At 41.5% G+C, this 17,074-nt stretch overlaps 1 protein-coding gene across 6 annotated transcripts in view; it reads left to right on the top strand.

The window, feature by feature from the left end:
• The window catches only part of CYRIB (CYFIP related Rac1 interactor B), a 143,280-nt gene extending 138,354 nt beyond the window's left edge, over positions 1–4,926 (top strand). For all 6 annotated transcript variants that reach the window (XM_067531438.1, XM_067531454.1, XM_067531430.1 and 3 more), the window contains 3 exons: positions 294–420; positions 1,363–1,433; positions 4,127–4,926. In XM_067531438.1, coding sequence (XP_067387539.1) covers positions 294–420; positions 1,363–1,433; positions 4,127–4,193 — 265 coding nt within the window. In that variant the 3' untranslated portion in view covers positions 4,194–4,926. The remainder of the gene's footprint in view (positions 1–293; positions 421–1,362; positions 1,434–4,126) is intronic.
• The last annotated feature ends 12,148 nt before the right edge of the window (positions 4,927–17,074 follow it).

The following is a 17,074-nucleotide window of genomic DNA, read 5'->3' as shown; positions in this document are numbered from 1 at the left end:
GTATAAACTAAATGTTCATTTGTTTGCAAGAAGCCCAAAACAGCTAATATGAAAAATCCTGAATTTAGCAGCACGATATCAGTTTGGGTTTTAGATTTATTCTTCCAGTTTCCAAATAATGTGCTTTTAAAGCAGTGGTCTGACTTCTGTGTTGGAGGATAATGGTTGATCTTTCTTTTCTCTGAAGAAACTTTTTTTTGGGAAGGTTCCCCTCTAAGTGACCTTTTTTCCAGTGTTAAAGACAAAGTCCTGTTTTATATAATAATGGATATTTTTGTGTTCTAAAATTTCAGGGAGTACAGAAGCAGGTTTACAAATGAGGAAACAGTATCATTCTGTCTGAGGGTAATGGTGGGTGTCATCATACTCTATGACCATGTGCATCCAGTGGGCGCCTTTGCCAAAACTTCAAAAATTGATGTAAGTTTTGTGTTGCTCAGTCTTTGGATGTTTAAACAAATACATGTAGACTAGTCTCTTTTCCCTCTTGCATTATACTATGAATTTTCTGAGTCCAAATAAATCAATAACAAGCATGTATACATTCCAGATTGTGCCTAATTGGTTGGCGTATACTACCAGCGTACTGTATAGGGGACTTCACACAGCAAGCAATCCAAAATATACATTCAAATGCAGAAATAGCTTTCTTAAGAGTTAAGGTAGAAAGTGAATTACAGTGACATTCAACTAACACCCAGAAACATGAGTATATTCTATTTACAAATGTGTCTGTCTTGAAATAATATAAATATTAGAGTATCTGGAAATGAAGAACTAGTGGGTCCAAACTCGTTCCCATTTCCACATAATTCTTCATCCCTCACTATCATCCATACAAACTTGCACTTTCCTCCAACTGTCAGCTTTGCCACTTCCTGTAATTGGAATATGCTATTGGATGCACACTATTGAATGTATATCTCACTTGTTAAATGTGCAGTAGATACATCAAAAAAAATATTGTCCCATGGTACTTGGCACAGGGACAGGGTTTTTTTTATTCTGTACTTTTCTGAGCACACTGACAAAACATGTATTAATTTAAAAACCCCTGTGAAATCTTTTATATTGTCTTTAAGGTAAAATTCTTACAGTTCCTCACAGCAGATTTTGAAGCAGCTATTCCACTCTCTGTATATGTGTGGAATTCTCAGTGTGATGGCAAGTAACTAGATAAGCCTTTTTGCATTAAGGGAAGATGCTACCTTTCCAATATCCAGAAGAATAACATGTGCATTTGTACTTTTCTCTACAGTTGTTTAAAATAGTTAAGTGTTAGGCCTTGGGGAACTATATACTTTGCAAGTTATTTTTATATGGCATTCATGTGATAGAGTGTTAACTTGTTTTAATTTCCAGATGAAAGGATGCATCAAAGTCCTTAAAGACCAGCCTCCTAACAGCGTAGAAGGCCTTCTAAATGCTCTCAGGTACTTATTTTTCACTTGAAACGATTTTAACATGAATTTTTTAGAAGGTGCTGAACAGAGAGCCCTGGACAATGAAGTCTTCTATCAATGTAGCAGATAAAAGATGAGCCTCAGTTTTGCAAGATTCCTCACCAGTGTGTCGTAATCCTGACATGGAGTTGACTGCCTTTGTGGGTAAAACAGTAGTCCAGTCCAGGCCCATTCATTCCTTACTTCCTGGCTAAGATTACCAGTGAATTTACCCCCATTAATTATGTTGTTTAACATGGAGCTTCAGGTTCCCTTGTGTTGCCCATTTCCATAGCCAGTTACCCACTTAATTGCATAACTGTGTACATTAGGTGAGACACTAGGAGTGTTAACGCTAGATAAAATGTTTTGCCCAAACAAATAAACTCCTTAAATCCAATTCTTAAAGTACAAGCAAGGGAACAGAATTGGAGAAATGTAATTAGTTGCTCAGTAGATAGATGGAAGGAGGAGGAATAAAATGATACATGGGAAGCCAGTTTAAGCAAATCGGAGGAAACACAGATGTGAACGCTCAATTTTGGATTGTGGGGAATGTCATACATTTGCATATTGTGTGTTTTGAGATACTACAGAAACTCACTTTAAACAAATGGAAATTAGTATGTATATGGGGGATGATGTAGACTGTTTATAATTCAAGATTCAGTTAAATATTTTAATCAAGGTCAGCATTTCATTTTGACAAAGTACTGTGTACTATATAATTTTTCTGAGTTTCAGAAGACCTTAGTCCTCTTACCACATAGAGCTTATGTTATCAAAATGGATTGAAATTTGCTTTCATTTGTGTTAACAATTGCCCTAGGAAAAAAGCGCCACTGTATTTGTTGACTAGGATAACAGCAAATCAGAGTAACCAGTTTCAAAATCTTTGTAGCTTAGAATCATAGGCAGACAAGTGGCTAATAATTTAGTGTAATAAATTTTAAATACAGGAATAAGTTTAAACTGTAGTCTAAATGTGAGTATAGTAAAGTAGGCATCCAATATGAAATAGCTGTGGTGCTATACATGGATAATAAACTTGCTTGTGTACAGTATTCTGGTTTTTAAAGAAAAATGGTGGCCTGTTCGCATAGAGCTGGAAAATACTCTGATGTTGACCTTATAGACAGATGCCTGGGAAAATGTGCACTTCTGCACGTAGTAGATTCTTTAGTTACACAGGGATGCACAACTTGCAGTCAGAATGAAAATTTGAGCAAAAATAAAATCTGCTGAATTCATTGACATTAGAGGATCTTAGCCAGATCTTGTAGACAAAAGTTTTGATGTGCCATATATCCAAAAATTAGTAAGATGTGGCCAGTTTCAGTTTGTCCTCCAACTCGTGCTTCATCAGTGCGAATTTCCTCTTCTTCCCTGTGGAAAAGCCTTCCCTCCCGCTGCCATCATCAGATCTCATGAAAGCTGCTCTGTGCTGCCATCCTGTTGTTTCTAGAACGGAGCTGCCATCAGCCCCTTAAATGTTCATGCTGTTTGAATCACTGTTAAAATCTGCTTCAGAAATTTGAGAACCTCAGCAGAAGAGTGTGTAGCTTAATGGCTGCTCTACCCCTTTTGCCTCCAGAAACCTAGTGACAATCTATGGAGGTGGGGCTTCAGAAGATGAGCTTCTCGGGCCCTGAAAAGCATCAGAAACGTGTCCCCACTTTCCAGCAAAGAACACATGTAAATAATTGTAGTAGATTGAATCATAAAAAATAAAAAGGAACATCGTTACAAAGTAGCTACTGGTATAACCAAGATAAATAGAAAAAAACACCCAAATTATCTGTTGAACATAAAATTAAAGGGAAAGGACAGGAGAGAGTGCTGAGTACAAGAAGAGAAGAAGATTTCAGATCAGGAATTAAGTTCCATTTTCCTTCATTGACATAGGACACGAACCATCCCCACCTAGATGCAATTAAATGTCTGGTGCCTGGTATTCCACAGAATTGATAATGTATATGTGTTTCAAATGATGTTATTAAACACAGTTAGATGATACCTGTAGTAATTTACACATACAACAGATTCACTTAAATACTTGCCATTTACCCATAGTTTCCAAGTAGAGGGACTATTGTAAATATAATAAATGCTTAGTTCAATATTATCTACTGTAATAAACAGAATTCAGGAATAAGAAATTCTATAAATAGCTACTTTCTTACAGTAGGAAATTTCCAATCAAGTAGAGCATCAGCATAAACCTCAATCTCAGGCCAGACCTACCCATTTTAGATGTTATTGATTAACAGTCAGTTTAACAGTCTCTAATGTGTCAGTTCCCCATTACTGATTCTAGTCTATCCAACCTGAAAGAGATCTGAAGTTTTTCCCCAAATCCATATAGGGATCCATTTAAAATCCCCTTTGGTAACAGAACAGTTGAACATAATCTTGAGTAGCATTACTTGTCACTTAGTATTTTATACATTTAATTTTCTGAAAGAAGTATTTTACTTCCATTGAGAATTACAGAATTTTGCTGGTTACGAAGTACACAAATAGATCTCCCAATCTTTGGTGAAGGTTTACTGTAACTAAACAATAAATATGGTATTGTTCCTTCAATTACTGGCTTTGTCTATTGTGGAAGAACAGAACTATAAGTGTGCTTTTGTAAAATTTTCTTTTTCTTTCTCTTCCCCCCCCCCCCCCGCCATTTTTAGGTACACAACAAAGCATTTGAATGATGAGTCTACCTCCAAGCAAATTAAATCTATGTTGCAACAATAACAGTTACCTGGAATTAGCACCTGCTGTAAACAGAAGACAGTATTCTGCAATGACTGAGATGCACAGATTTTTTTTTTAGTGATTGCAACTACTATCTCATTCATTCTTGCTTTTTATTTTCTTCTCTCTTCCTCTTTTCCCTTTTTTAATCACTTTCTTGTTCTTAAGTAAGCTCAGACTTCTTTCTGTGCCAAATCAATGAAAATGATCAACTCTGGAAGGTAGTTTTACTTTTCAGAAAAGCCATCTTTAAGTGGCAGCTAATTATGCGTTGCGTTTGGATTTCTCTGTACTGGGGAAAGTTCTGTGACTTGAACTAAATATTTTTAAACTTGTAGTTTTTTCTTTTTTTGAAAAACTAATATTTAATATTGCTTCTTCTGCATGGCAAAACTGCCTATTTCTGCTATTTAAAAAACCCTCAATGACTTCATTTTCTATTGCAGCTTATTTTCATGTGCAACCATGAGGAAACATATGAGCAGATTTGTTTAAATTAACTGTGTTTGTACAAAAATGGTACCGTACACAAAAGTTTTTTTAAATAAGTAAAGACTGTTTTGTTTAAAAGTTACGTTTGCATTTTGACTCATTTTTGTAAGGATGTATGTTGTATGTTTAACCTTTAATAACTAACGTTAAAAACTGTGGTGTGTGCGTAGCAAAATTACGTATGCATGTTCATGTCAAATGATTGGCTGTGGATAAAATAATAAAAATCAGCTTTCATTTTTCTAAGTGTGGTTTGTTTTACCAGTATTTTGAGTGAGATGTCTCCATGTTTTTTGGCCTTTTACCAGAAAAGTAAATATATAAATTTTCTAGCATGAAAACTACGCTGTTATTTCATTACATGTAATCACCTGAAGTAGAGCCAGTGCTGAGTTAAAACTAACATGTTCTGTTAGGGTCCCTGATTTACAGTATGTGATATGGTATGTGTTATTTCCCAATAACAATCATATAAGATAGGGGATGGGAAAAAATCATGTTAATTCAGTTAGTCCAAGAGTTTGTTTTTTTTAACTGAGCAGCCCAAAATGTCCCAGTCTTCTTTGACCTTTCCCCAGGCTCTTTCAGTAAAGAACAATGGGAAAAAAACAAACTGTGTATTATTTTTATTTAAACAGTGAGTGCGTTGGCATTGTTCAAAACACAAAAGTCATCCTTTGCCCCTCCCCCTCCCAAATTACAATCTGTTAGAATTGGAGACGACAGTACACATGGGGAGAGCAGGATGGAGAGTGCTTAGCTGAGATCGTATTAATTTTTGATAATCTGTGGCAACATTTTCAAAAGATTAAAGTGGGCATTTGCCTAGAATTGATTTCTCACTTGAAAAATCCGTTAGAATTTAACTTTTATACATGCTCATTAAAAACCTTGCAAATTGCATATTTCAAATGTAGTATTTAATTAACATAACCGTGCCTTTTTATATGGTGAAGCTTCACAACTAGAAGGGATTGAAACATCCTTTTTTAAATAAAAATTTATTCTGTAGAAAACGTCAAGAAAATTTTCATGACTAAAGCTGTTTGAAATGAACAGAAAGCATTCTTTGCCAGCGGTTTGACTTCTGTAAAGCTGTTGTTAGCTGGACTGTGATTGTACCCCATGTTTGTAAACATTCACATGAATAAGTTTTTGTTCGTACAAATACTTGGGGAAGGGCTGTTTTTGAACAAATGCCCACATCCACATGCAAACAAAGGTGTTTGTGCAGGAATAGTTGTATCTTCCGGTTGGTCTTCACCGTCTGTTCTCATCTTGTCATTCAGTTGAAGGCAGAAATACCATGCGAGTCAGGTGACCCATCACACACCACACATAGCGATTATTGACGGAAGCATGTTATGAGCATCGGCAGGCTTGAACTGGTGACAGGAATTCCTGCCGGGATACCTGCATTCAAAAACATACTATGGAGTCTTTGCTCTCAGATGAGAAGAAAGCCGTAAAACAAAATATGGAAGGATTTTATATTCTGAGAGTCACAGCAGAACCAAGACGATGAGATTTCTTTGGAGGAGTGAAGTCCCTAATCCCGACTGTTGAGCTAGAAGAGCACTGAATAAATCAACTGCAGCCATCAAATTGTGGAGAGTATGGGGCTTATCCTCTGCTGAAGACACAATGTGCTGGCATAAAATTTTGTGACACAGAAAATGGAACACACTGCAAAAGCAACCCATTCTCCAGGAGCACCTTCCTTTGTGTCTGCCTGGTTCCTACTGGCCCACCCCAGGGCAGCATGGCTTTCCTACAGAAACTCTTTCCCAGCATGCCTAACAGTAACCTCTGGCCCTGTAGCCCTCTCAGTTTCTTCTCACTGCCTGTGGCTTGAGTCGGAGCATTGTGTGTGGTGTTTATCTGATGCCTCTTTCTGTCTGGAATTTCTGAAGTTGTTGAATATAGTCAGTCAGTCTGGTAGTACCCTTAGGTTTTAGTTTTTTAGTTTGTTAGTAGTAGTCTGCAGCAGGTTTTGGCCTGGTGGGATGCCCTCATTAAGTCTTAAATATTGCCTGCCATGTGGGATGATTATTTCTCATAGTGACTCCCACACTTGGTGCTTATTTTTCCTGGGAAGGGGCACATTCAAGTAAAAGTGCTCCATCTTCAGGTCATTCAAGAGGAGAACACAGATGAGAGGGACTTGTGCCTCAAGCAGCACTTTTTGGAGCAGTCTGAGAGACCTGCTTTGGCACCAGGAATCTCTGCAGATCGCCCAGACCTGCAGAGCCTTTCAGAATTGACCTGAGATGTTGTTCCAGGCCCTAGGTCTGATAATTCCCCTAGGAGGAAGAGAGAGTGCTTTCCTTCTTCTGGTCCTCCAAGGAAGAGATCTCACAAGATGGACTGAGGCCATTCCAGGACTCCAAGAGATTTCGCCTTATCTTCTAAGTGGAGTGGTGACTGACAACATGATTCCTCAGATCTGCGGGATGGAGCTAAACCATCAAACTGCTTTCCTTACTGCATCAAGATCAGTTGGACACTGTACTGGTGGTTCCAATACCGGCCATGGAGCATCTGTTGAGTCTGGTAAATGTGACATCGGTATCAGCACAGACTGTCTCTGTGCCATTGACATGCCAGGCAGCATCAGATCTGCTTTGCCTCTCCCTTCCAGATTCTCCAGTAATTCAGGAGCCCTCAGCTGCTGAGTGCTTTTTCTTTGGCTGTGTCCTTGATACCACCTGGTCTGGTCACAGCATAGTCTCGTTCATCGATACTGTATTCTGCAACACCAAAGATGCAGCATGCAGAGTTGAGGTCTGCCTTCTCTTCAGTACTGAGAAATCTGTTGGTGAGGATGTTATCTTCGGAACATCCTATGTTTTTGCCTAAAGTGAGATAACAATTTCATCATAACCAGATCATATAAGACGAACAGCATCGTCTTTCCTTGGATGTGTGAGATTATGCTTGATGTTTTCTTTGGAAAGAGCTAAGCCATTTTGCTCATTGCCTCGACTTTGTGACTTGGTTTCCTTTGCGGATTGGAGGAAGGGTCAAGCAGTCTCCTCACAAACGGTTTCTTGTATTACAATGGAGTATGGGATAGCCTGGACTTTGCTTCCACAGAGGTTATGAGCTCATTCGCCAACATTGATTGCATTTCTTGGTGACATTTCGATATTGAAGGTTTGCATGGCTGCTACTTGGTCTTCCATACATATTTTTACCAAGCGTTATGCCTTTACAACTGCATCTAGATCCAATGCAAGTTCTGGGAAGGCAGTTCTACAGTTGTTGTTTAAGTAGACTCCAAGCCCCGGTTCCTACCAATACTGCTTGTGAGTCACCTGAGTGGAATACATGTCTGCAACCACTCAAAGAAGAAAAAAAGCACCTACCTGTGCTGTGACTTGTTCTTGGATGTGTGATTGCAGACACATTCCCCGATCTACTTTCCACCCCTTCTGCATCAGAGTTGCAACTCCTAACGTTCGGTGCTAAGGAATTGAGGGAGGTTGGGCAGGTGCTGTGCTTAAATAGGCAGGGGAGGGGTTACAAGGTCAATGTGAGCGCTGCCCTTAGGGGAGCTGCTAAGCAAAGTCCTCTGACTTTGAGCTGGGTGTACTTGCAACTGAGTAGTATACACGGCTTCACCCACATCTTGAAGAACTAGTTATAGCACAGGTAGGTAACTGTCTTCTACACTGCATACATGATATATGGGACAGAGTATATAGAAGAGAGGTACAATATTTCTGTAGACAGCCATTAGTGGAGCTATGCTGATTGATACTAGCTGAGGATCTGGTGGATCAAATCAAATCCACTACATTGACATTGCTTACACCACTGATAGATTTGGCCCTTTGTTGTTACCCCTTTCAATTATTCCACCCAGAGCTTTTCTGTGTGATGTGTGCCTGGTTCCTCCTGACAGAACTGAAATCACATTGTGGGTATTCGAAAGCTTGCCATCCTGATGATTTCACCGCCATCAAGGATCAGAGACGATTAGTTTTGCCTCATGCCTTGTCACAATGCATGTTATCTAGTAATACTCAGGAGGCACAATCCCACTCTCTGTTGTGCTTTATTGCTTCATGTTATTACTGGAAATATAGCATGTTTGAGGAAACCCTTCTTTGGAGATCACTTTTTAAAGTGTAACTTGGGTATTTGTCAGCTCTCATTATAGAAAGCTTGAGACAGCAGGAAAGCTCTTGTTTAAGAGCTAACAGTGTATCAGGTTTTTCTTTCTGTGCTGCCTGAAAAAGTGACCAGGTCTACACTTACCTGAAAATTTGGAGGCAGTCGACAGGAGTTACACAAGCTACGCAGAGCAGCTTGCATAACTCCCGTGGACTTTGTAACTCCTCTCCTATGCGGCATCTTTACTGTGCTGCACCACTTTAGGGGGTGGTTTTATTGCGGATTGATTGAGCGGGTCTTCACTGACCACTCAGTCGATCCGGATGGATCAATCTGACCCCAGCGAATTTGCCGCCATCAGTGAAGACGTACCCTAAAACAATGAGGCCTTTTAAATCTAACTGCTTAGGACAGCTCTTCCTTTCTTTTCTCCCCTACATTCTCTGCCTTTAAACTTCATTCCTTCGCTGCCTGAGAATAATAAGAATTTTTCTTTCTCTTTCCAAACATTGTGCTCTGTGATTGCTTTTGGCATATGCAACTGGGAAGAATGATTATAGCTGGCATGCTTTTGATTTTGCCAGTCCCTCTCCCAAGAGAGATGGATGCTGGCAGGCTTCTAAACTGGAGGCATGTTGGTCTCTCCATGTTCAGCAGTCAGCATTTTTCTGCCAGTCTCTTGCAAGTAATATTTTTTTAATGCAGCTAAGTGGAGTTGTTCCGGTTAATCCTATAGCTACGTGAGGTGTGTTCATTGACTTTGGAACAGGGGGCAAGCAGAATGCAAATGCCAGCAATTAAATTGTTACAACATGTTTTCCATTTGCATGTACTTATAACCAGTACAGTATGTGGCCTCTGTCCCTCTATTATGTAGCTTAGTCCACATAATAGGACTAGAAATTTCTACTTCTACCAGCCACTAGAGTTACTCTTTTTGTTCAAGTGGTACAGTTTTTAAGTGCTGAAGAACTAGAGTTCACACCTCCCCAAAATGACACATACAGTGGGTCATTACATCTGCACCTTTGCACAGGAAAACACTTCTCTGCATGTCTTTTTTTTAACACTGTTCTATGTGGCTGCAAGTAATAGTGCTTAAAAGTGTGCACACAATTGTGCATGCACAAAAGGAGGCTGAGTTAAAAATGTTTTAGCCCTTAGCTTTTATTTTTTGTCCCCAATAGTGCTATTGAAAAGCAAATGCCCATATTTGCCTTTGTTCTGCTGCTCTGAAACCACATCAGGATTTTATTTACCAGAAAATGTTGGGTGCATTATAAATGCATAGAAGATTATTTTTTATAGATTTTAAGACCAGACGGGGCAAGCAGATCACCTAGTCTGCCCATCTGTAAAACACAGTCCATAAAATTGAATTATGACTAAAGCTATATCTATACTTGCATGCATACTTGGCTAGTTACTGTACGTGCTAGTGCATGTTCCCTATAACTTCATCGAATGTCCTCATATGCTTTGCTGGAGATGGTATATCAGTGTATACATGTATATACCCACATCCACACTGCCATTTTTGTTACATGATGTTAGCGTGTCAGGGGTGGTATCACCACAGGAGACATTCTAAGAACTGTCTCGCTGTGTGTTGTTGGTACTATCCACCATCTTGAAAGGTTTGCCAATGGCAGTTCCCACTCAGTTCTCCCTTCTGCCAAACTGGGTAGAAGAGATGGAGCAAGTGAATGAGAGTGTGATTCTGCATTTGCTCCATTTGCGGGACAAATGTTTCTTCAGTGCAGTAGGTGGTCGGTAAGATACTGGGTGGAACTGGGACAGAAGTTTGACACACCAAAGGTGACTGACCACAGGGGAGAATAACAATCTACTCTGGTCCCATGGAACAGATATGTTGACGGCCAATGTTGCTCTGGTATGCCCATGGGTGGACTGTCACTTCTGGTCTAGGAGACCCAACGTGGTGTGTGATGGGATCACATCATTTTGGAAACCTGAGATGATGAGCAGTGGCTTCAGAATTTCTGAATAAGGAAACAGCCCTTTTATGGAGCTTTGTGAGAAGCTTGCACCAAACCTCCAGGGCCAGAACACATGACTCAGGAAAGCTATACCGGTGCAGAAGTGGGGGGCTATTGCCCTGTGGGAGCTGGTAATACCACACAGGTATTGGTTGGTTGTAAACCACTTCAGGGCTGGAATTCCACTGCTTGGGTCATGGTTGTAGAGGTTTGGGAGGCAATTTACACCATGATCTACCCCCAGTTAGTTGCCATAAGAAAAAGTATCAGAACTTAGAGCTGGATTTCAGAGGATGGGGTTTCTGAACTGTGCAGGGGCCATTAATGGCACTTAGATCCCAATACTTTGCCCACTAAAAGGACGAGAGAGTATGTGAACCATTCTGCAAGGCTTAGTGGACCATAAAGGCAATGTGACCTAAGAACTCCTTAATACCAACCGACAAAGGGCTTACAGGAATGTCCTGTTTCTGGTATGTACATTCTGGTTTGCAAAAGTACATCATGTGGAGTGAAATTAAATGAAAGCCACGGTCAGACTGGTCATGAATATCATTATAAAATGTATATACAGATACTGTGTAAGGAGTTATGTATCTATACTGAAAATATGTTTAAAGTCTGTATCGAGGCAGGATTGACAAACAGTTTTTCTGTCAGACAAGGAATGTTTATTCACCTATCTTCCTGTTGAGCTGTAACATGCTTTGTCAGCTAACACAATGGATATCCATTTACATATGAAGTCAATAGAGAGATGTGAAATCAACAAGGAAGGAGCACACAGGAAAACAAGCCATGGGGATTATAGTGTCTGTGTACAGACAAAGAACTCTGGAGATACATGTAGAAGGCAGAAAAGACACTCCCTTATCCTGCACCTCGGAAGTAAACAGTCAGTGCATTTATATTAATGAAAAAGGTATCACAACCATCCTTGGTTGAAAAGTTGCGGAGGAGGTGTGGGATGAGATAAGCTTTACACAAGTTAGCCTGTTAAGTTTATCTCTAGAAAGCATAGTAAGATTTTGTTTTATATGTAACTTTTTGTTTCTATAATCCTTACTATCTCTTGAATCTTGACTCTTTGGTATAGTGAAAACAAGATATAAATCAGTGCTGTGACATTAAGCAAGAATCTGATCCTGAGTTGAATCATACAAAGTGGTGTGTACATGGTTCCCTGAGGGACAGCTGACTTGCTATTTCTGTGAGTGTTCAGTGGACCAGGGGGCCACTTTAAAAGGCACTTGAACGCCACGGGGGGGGGGGGCACTTTAAAGGGGTTTAGGGACTGGGATGGACCTACTGCTAACTTACAGAGCAATGTAAGGGCTAGCATTGCGTCGATGAGAGGGCTTCGGTAGGTAACTAACGGGTTCTTAGGGTGAGGGACCAGACACTCAGGTAACTACTGGCAAGTAGTACAACAGTCTTTCACACTGGAGGCAGGAAGATAACAAGGTAACTCGTAGTCCTGGGTAACCCGAGAACTGTCACAGGCAAGTTCATGAACACCCATGTGGGAAACACTGGAAAGGTTTGAGACACCAGGGTGCTGAGAGATTGGGATTTGCATTTGAGTGGGGAGAAAAGGACTTTATTCCCCAGAAACAACTTTCTCTACAGTGTGCCTGTGCCGATGGTTCTTTTGGGGGACCCTGCCCATCTGCTCCTAACTTGGTTCATGAAACCATACCTCAATATCAGTGACCCTGGAAAAGGGGAATTAAAGTACAAACCCAGTAGCTGCAGGATGGTCACGGATTGAGCGTTCGAGGGGCTGAAGACTTGTTGGTGATTCCTACTAACCCTTTTGGGTGCCACTGTGGCCAAGCTGTTCAAATAACCATCTCCTGCTGCAGCCTCCAGAACATTTGTAAAGGTAAGGGGGAGCACTTCCATCCCAAGTGGGCACAGGACAAGTCTGGTTTACAAACTCTGCACAGACAATTGGGTCCCACCCATGCATATACAGGTCTTGGTTCTTCGTGGGCAAGGAAAATAAGGGATGCCATATGTGCAACATCCTAGCACAGCAAGCGTCTTTCTCCATCTGCCTCTGGTGTGGTGCTGTTCCCTTTCCATTCCTGGAGCTAACCGCCACTGCATCTAGCCCCCTCCCCCGCTCTGTGAATCTCCTGTTTGTATGGAGATGGTAGAACTGGGAGGGAGAAAGATATGCACTGAAACTGTGTAGTTTTCCAAGGAAGAGAAGACACTGTTACTAACTATAAGTTTTCTACAGCTGTGCCATCCCCAACCAACATCTTTCTAAACCTGATCTCTCCCTTTCCCCAGTTGGTGAGGCCCCCAGGACCATTGCTGTCTACGTTCTGGCCATGATTTAAGTTATTTAATGCCACCCTGAAGAACTTGATTCTATCTCCACCTCTGATGCAGAGTTCTTGTGCAATGCTGGGCAAGTCACTTTTCACTATTTTTCTAATGTCAATAAATGGTCACTAACTGCATGCACCTGCTTTTTTGGGTGCATAATGTGAGATATATAGAGATAGCTTTGTAGAAGTACTGAGCACTCTCAGCTGCAATATAAGTCAATGGGAGATGTCCTTTGATCGTATCAAGTGTTCTAAAATGCTAAATTATCTGAAAAATCAGGCCATAAGCACTTCAAACTGAGTATTCAAAATTAGGGAAACTTTTGATATTTTGTTTTTGTGCCTCAGGTCTTCATTAACAAAGGCACAAAGCGTGTAGGCCACACTACATGATGGGGGGGCCTCTGTCCTAGGAAGCAGTGACTGAAGAAGAGTTGGCTGTTGTGGTAGATAATCAGCTAAACACCATGTTGCAACGCTGTGTCCAAAAAAGGGCTAATCCAATCCTTTGATGCATAAACAGGAATTTCAAGTAGGAGTAGAGCGATTATTTTACCTCTGTATTTGGCACTGGTGCAACAGCTGCTGGGATACTGTGTCTAGTTCTGGTGCCCACAATTCAAGAGCATTGTTGATATACTGAAGGATTCAGAGAAGAGCCATGGAAATGATTAAAGGATTAGAAAACATGTTTTATAGTGATAACACAAGGAGCTCAAACTATTTATCTGAACAAAGAGGTTAAGGGGTAACTTGAGAACAGTTTATAAATATCTACATGGGGAACAAATATTTAATAATGGGCTCCCTAATCTAGCAGAGAAAGGTATCACATGATCCAATGACTGGAAGTTGATACTAGACCAGGGGTGTCCAACCTATTTGTATGAGGGGCCACATTGCAATTTTTTTTTTTTTTTACTCAAGGGGCCGGTGAGCAAATTTCGGATAGATAAGGCATTAGAACTGTACTTACTATTAATCAAAACAACAAAAAAATGTGCATTTTTATGAACAAGCTTGAAATGAGAAGACCACCCTCACCCTGGTACTGTGGTGATTTCTGCCCCCACTGCCTCCTCCGTGTGCTGCTGCTGTACCTGGCCAGCCAACACGGGGCTGGAGGGGAGGGGTGCTCCTCTGCTCCGGCCAGCTTGGGGGCGGAAGAGGGGGGTGGGGACTGCTCCTCCACTCCAGCTGGCTTGGGGGGAGAAGGGCTGCTGCTGCACCTGGCTGGCACGGAGCTCGGGGTGTTTGGGGCCAGAGCTGTGCCAGCCCAATGGGCCGGATAGTAACCTTTGGCATGCCGGACTCTGGCCCATGGGTTGGACAAACCAGAACTAGACAAATTCAGATTGGAAATAAGGCATATATTTTTAAGTGTGTTAGGTGAAAAACGAAATCCACTTCAGTTTAGACTTAGACAGTTTCTTTTAGCCTTTATTTGGTTTGTTTGAAGACAATGCTATTATCACCTATGAATTACATGTACATTCAAAAACAGATAAGGCACGAAAGATTAGTGATCAAGTTACCTGTCCAGGGGACAGGCTGATTCTTTTAAAATCTCTGATCTCCGCTATGTTCTTTCCCTGTGTCTTCTCCAGTCACCCATTGTCAATCACTGATCTTTTATCCCCGGTTCCTTACCTTTCTGCAGACTCAGTTTACCAAATTACTCACGGATGTACCTAGCTTTTCTAAACATTCTTTTGCATAAATCACAGTAACTAACTTTCAGGTTGTGAGTTGTCATCACTTGCCTTGTAATTTTGGGTGCGTTAAAGTGCTTTGTTGCTGTAACTCCTTTGTCTGGCCCCTCAGTTTACATATCAGATACAGTTTATGACATTAATGAATTGGGACACATTGAACTGGTCAGGCTAGCTGAAACTCTCCACCAGATACCGGTGAGCCCCTTGTACTCTTACACTGGGATGCTACTAGGATCACATTAACCTAAGCTAATATACTTTTGCTTATCCTGTTAAAACTTACTTTTATCTGTCTATTTCTGGCATCTAGTCTTTCCTGTTAACCCTATGGGCTTCATCCAGTTTTTTTTTCATCTTACTGGTCTGTTTTTGTGGCCTGGGTTTTTTACTTGTTAGTTTGTCTCATTAGAAGGGGCTGGGTCACCTGAAGTTAACAAGTCCCTCATGACACTTTGCTTCACCCTGCTATTTGCACAAACTGAAGTCTTTACAATTAAGAAAACTAGGTTTTGTGGTTTACGCTACCCTGAAGCTGTTTCAGGTAAGTTCTGAAATGTATGTTTCATCAACAGACACACATTCAAAACGCAAAAATTCCTTTATAGCTTCTTATGATACTATATATATATAATATTCGTTTCTCGAGCATTTAATATAGATCTTTGACTAACTATTTATTACACGTGTTTTCTAACAAATGAAAGTAATCTTCTTAGCGTATGTGCAACGTGTCTCGGGTAGCCCATGACTAGGATTCATCACCGAATTTGGCCTGCTGGCTGGATCATTAGCTTCCCTGTCTTGGGCCGGGTACTGACAGGGAGTGCGACATGAATGCTGATCCATGCCCCCGTTAGAGTAATTAACCATTGCAACAACTGACCCGGGGCTGTGGTAGGGTCTCCATCACTGACAAGATTCAAGACTGGATGTTTGTTTAAACGAGCTGGAATTCTGTTGGGGAAGTTCTCTGGCATGTGTTACACAGGAGGTCAGACTAGATGACTGGGACCTTTTGGGGGTTCACCCGGGCCAACAAGAGGCTCAGTCACTGTCTGCTGTGTAGTGCTGGGTGGTTGTGCTGCTTTGGTCCAGAGCTCTGACTCCAACAGCCTGCCAGCAGCCCACAAGCCTCACCCTGGCTTTACCCAACTGGTTATTCCTTGCAGATTGTACTTAGTATATTTCCAGCCCTGAATTCTCCCCAAAATTGTCCAACTGCAGTGATCAGTCCCTCGCACTGCACCTTCAAAGAGCAAGTGCTCTGTTTGCTGCCTCTACAGAGACAATAAAACACTCCAAACGGTCAGCCTTCTAGAAGCGCACACTTTCCTGAACTTACACAGCACTGGTGATTTACTATGAAAGCAAAACACGTTTATGGCACTGGGTAAAGCATGGGTACTGAGTGCAGCAAAACTCCCGCCGCACATAAGCAACCATCCTCAGTGGCAGTGAGTGAGTCGACGGTTACCACAAGAGTTCTGGCACCCTAGGGACCCGGTGGTCACGGAAGAACCACACTCCCCAGTACTTGGTGCTGGGGCCCCGATACCGAGCACATCTCGACTCCTGGAATCACCCACGGCACCGAGTCATTTACTGCCAACACCTTGGTCAGTGCCACTCTTACCCAGTGATGAGCCTGACAGTGATCAAGAGGATGTTATTTCCCTGGCCTCTCATTGTGGCCCACTTTCACAGTATTGGGGACCTGCTCAACTCCACCCTCCCGCCAACCCATGGTCTTGGGACAAGCCTACTTGGGCCCCCCACCCACGCATGGCCTTCCTCCCCAGTGGCCGTACTGGGATCCTTAGGCAATGTACAGCTCCCATACTTTATGAGCATCCAGTGTCTCTCACAGAGAGTTGGCCAGACAGTCTCCTTAAGCTTCACTGTCTAGAGGGAGGGAGAGGAAACCTTTGAGAGACTGGAGGAAAGGTTTGAAACTTCCCCCGCAAACTTGTCCTTGTATTCACCTCACCCTCAACCACATCATGACAACAGGGAAGCGATTCAGCACGTGCTAGATGTTAAAACAGCGCTAGCATTTTAGTTGGATAGGACTCAAAAACTTCCAGATGTTTCCTAAACTCTTCCTGTCATTCGTGGAACGATCCAAAGGTTCCACAATATCTGCTCAAAGGTTATCCAAATGGATCTCCAGTTGCATTAATCGCTGTCACCAGGGGCAAAACCTGGTGCTTTAC

This window comes from Emydura macquarii, unplaced genomic scaffold, assembly GCF_026122565.2.
Source record: "Emydura macquarii macquarii isolate MOO-44397 ecotype Brisbane River unplaced genomic scaffold, CSIRO-AGI_Emac_v2 contig_369, whole genome shotgun sequence".
In the NCBI taxonomy this organism is placed as follows: domain Eukaryota; kingdom Metazoa; phylum Chordata; order Testudines; family Chelidae; genus Emydura; species Emydura macquarii.
The sequence above is the reverse complement of the archived record's forward strand: the minus strand, read 5'-3'. Positions and strand labels throughout refer to the sequence as shown.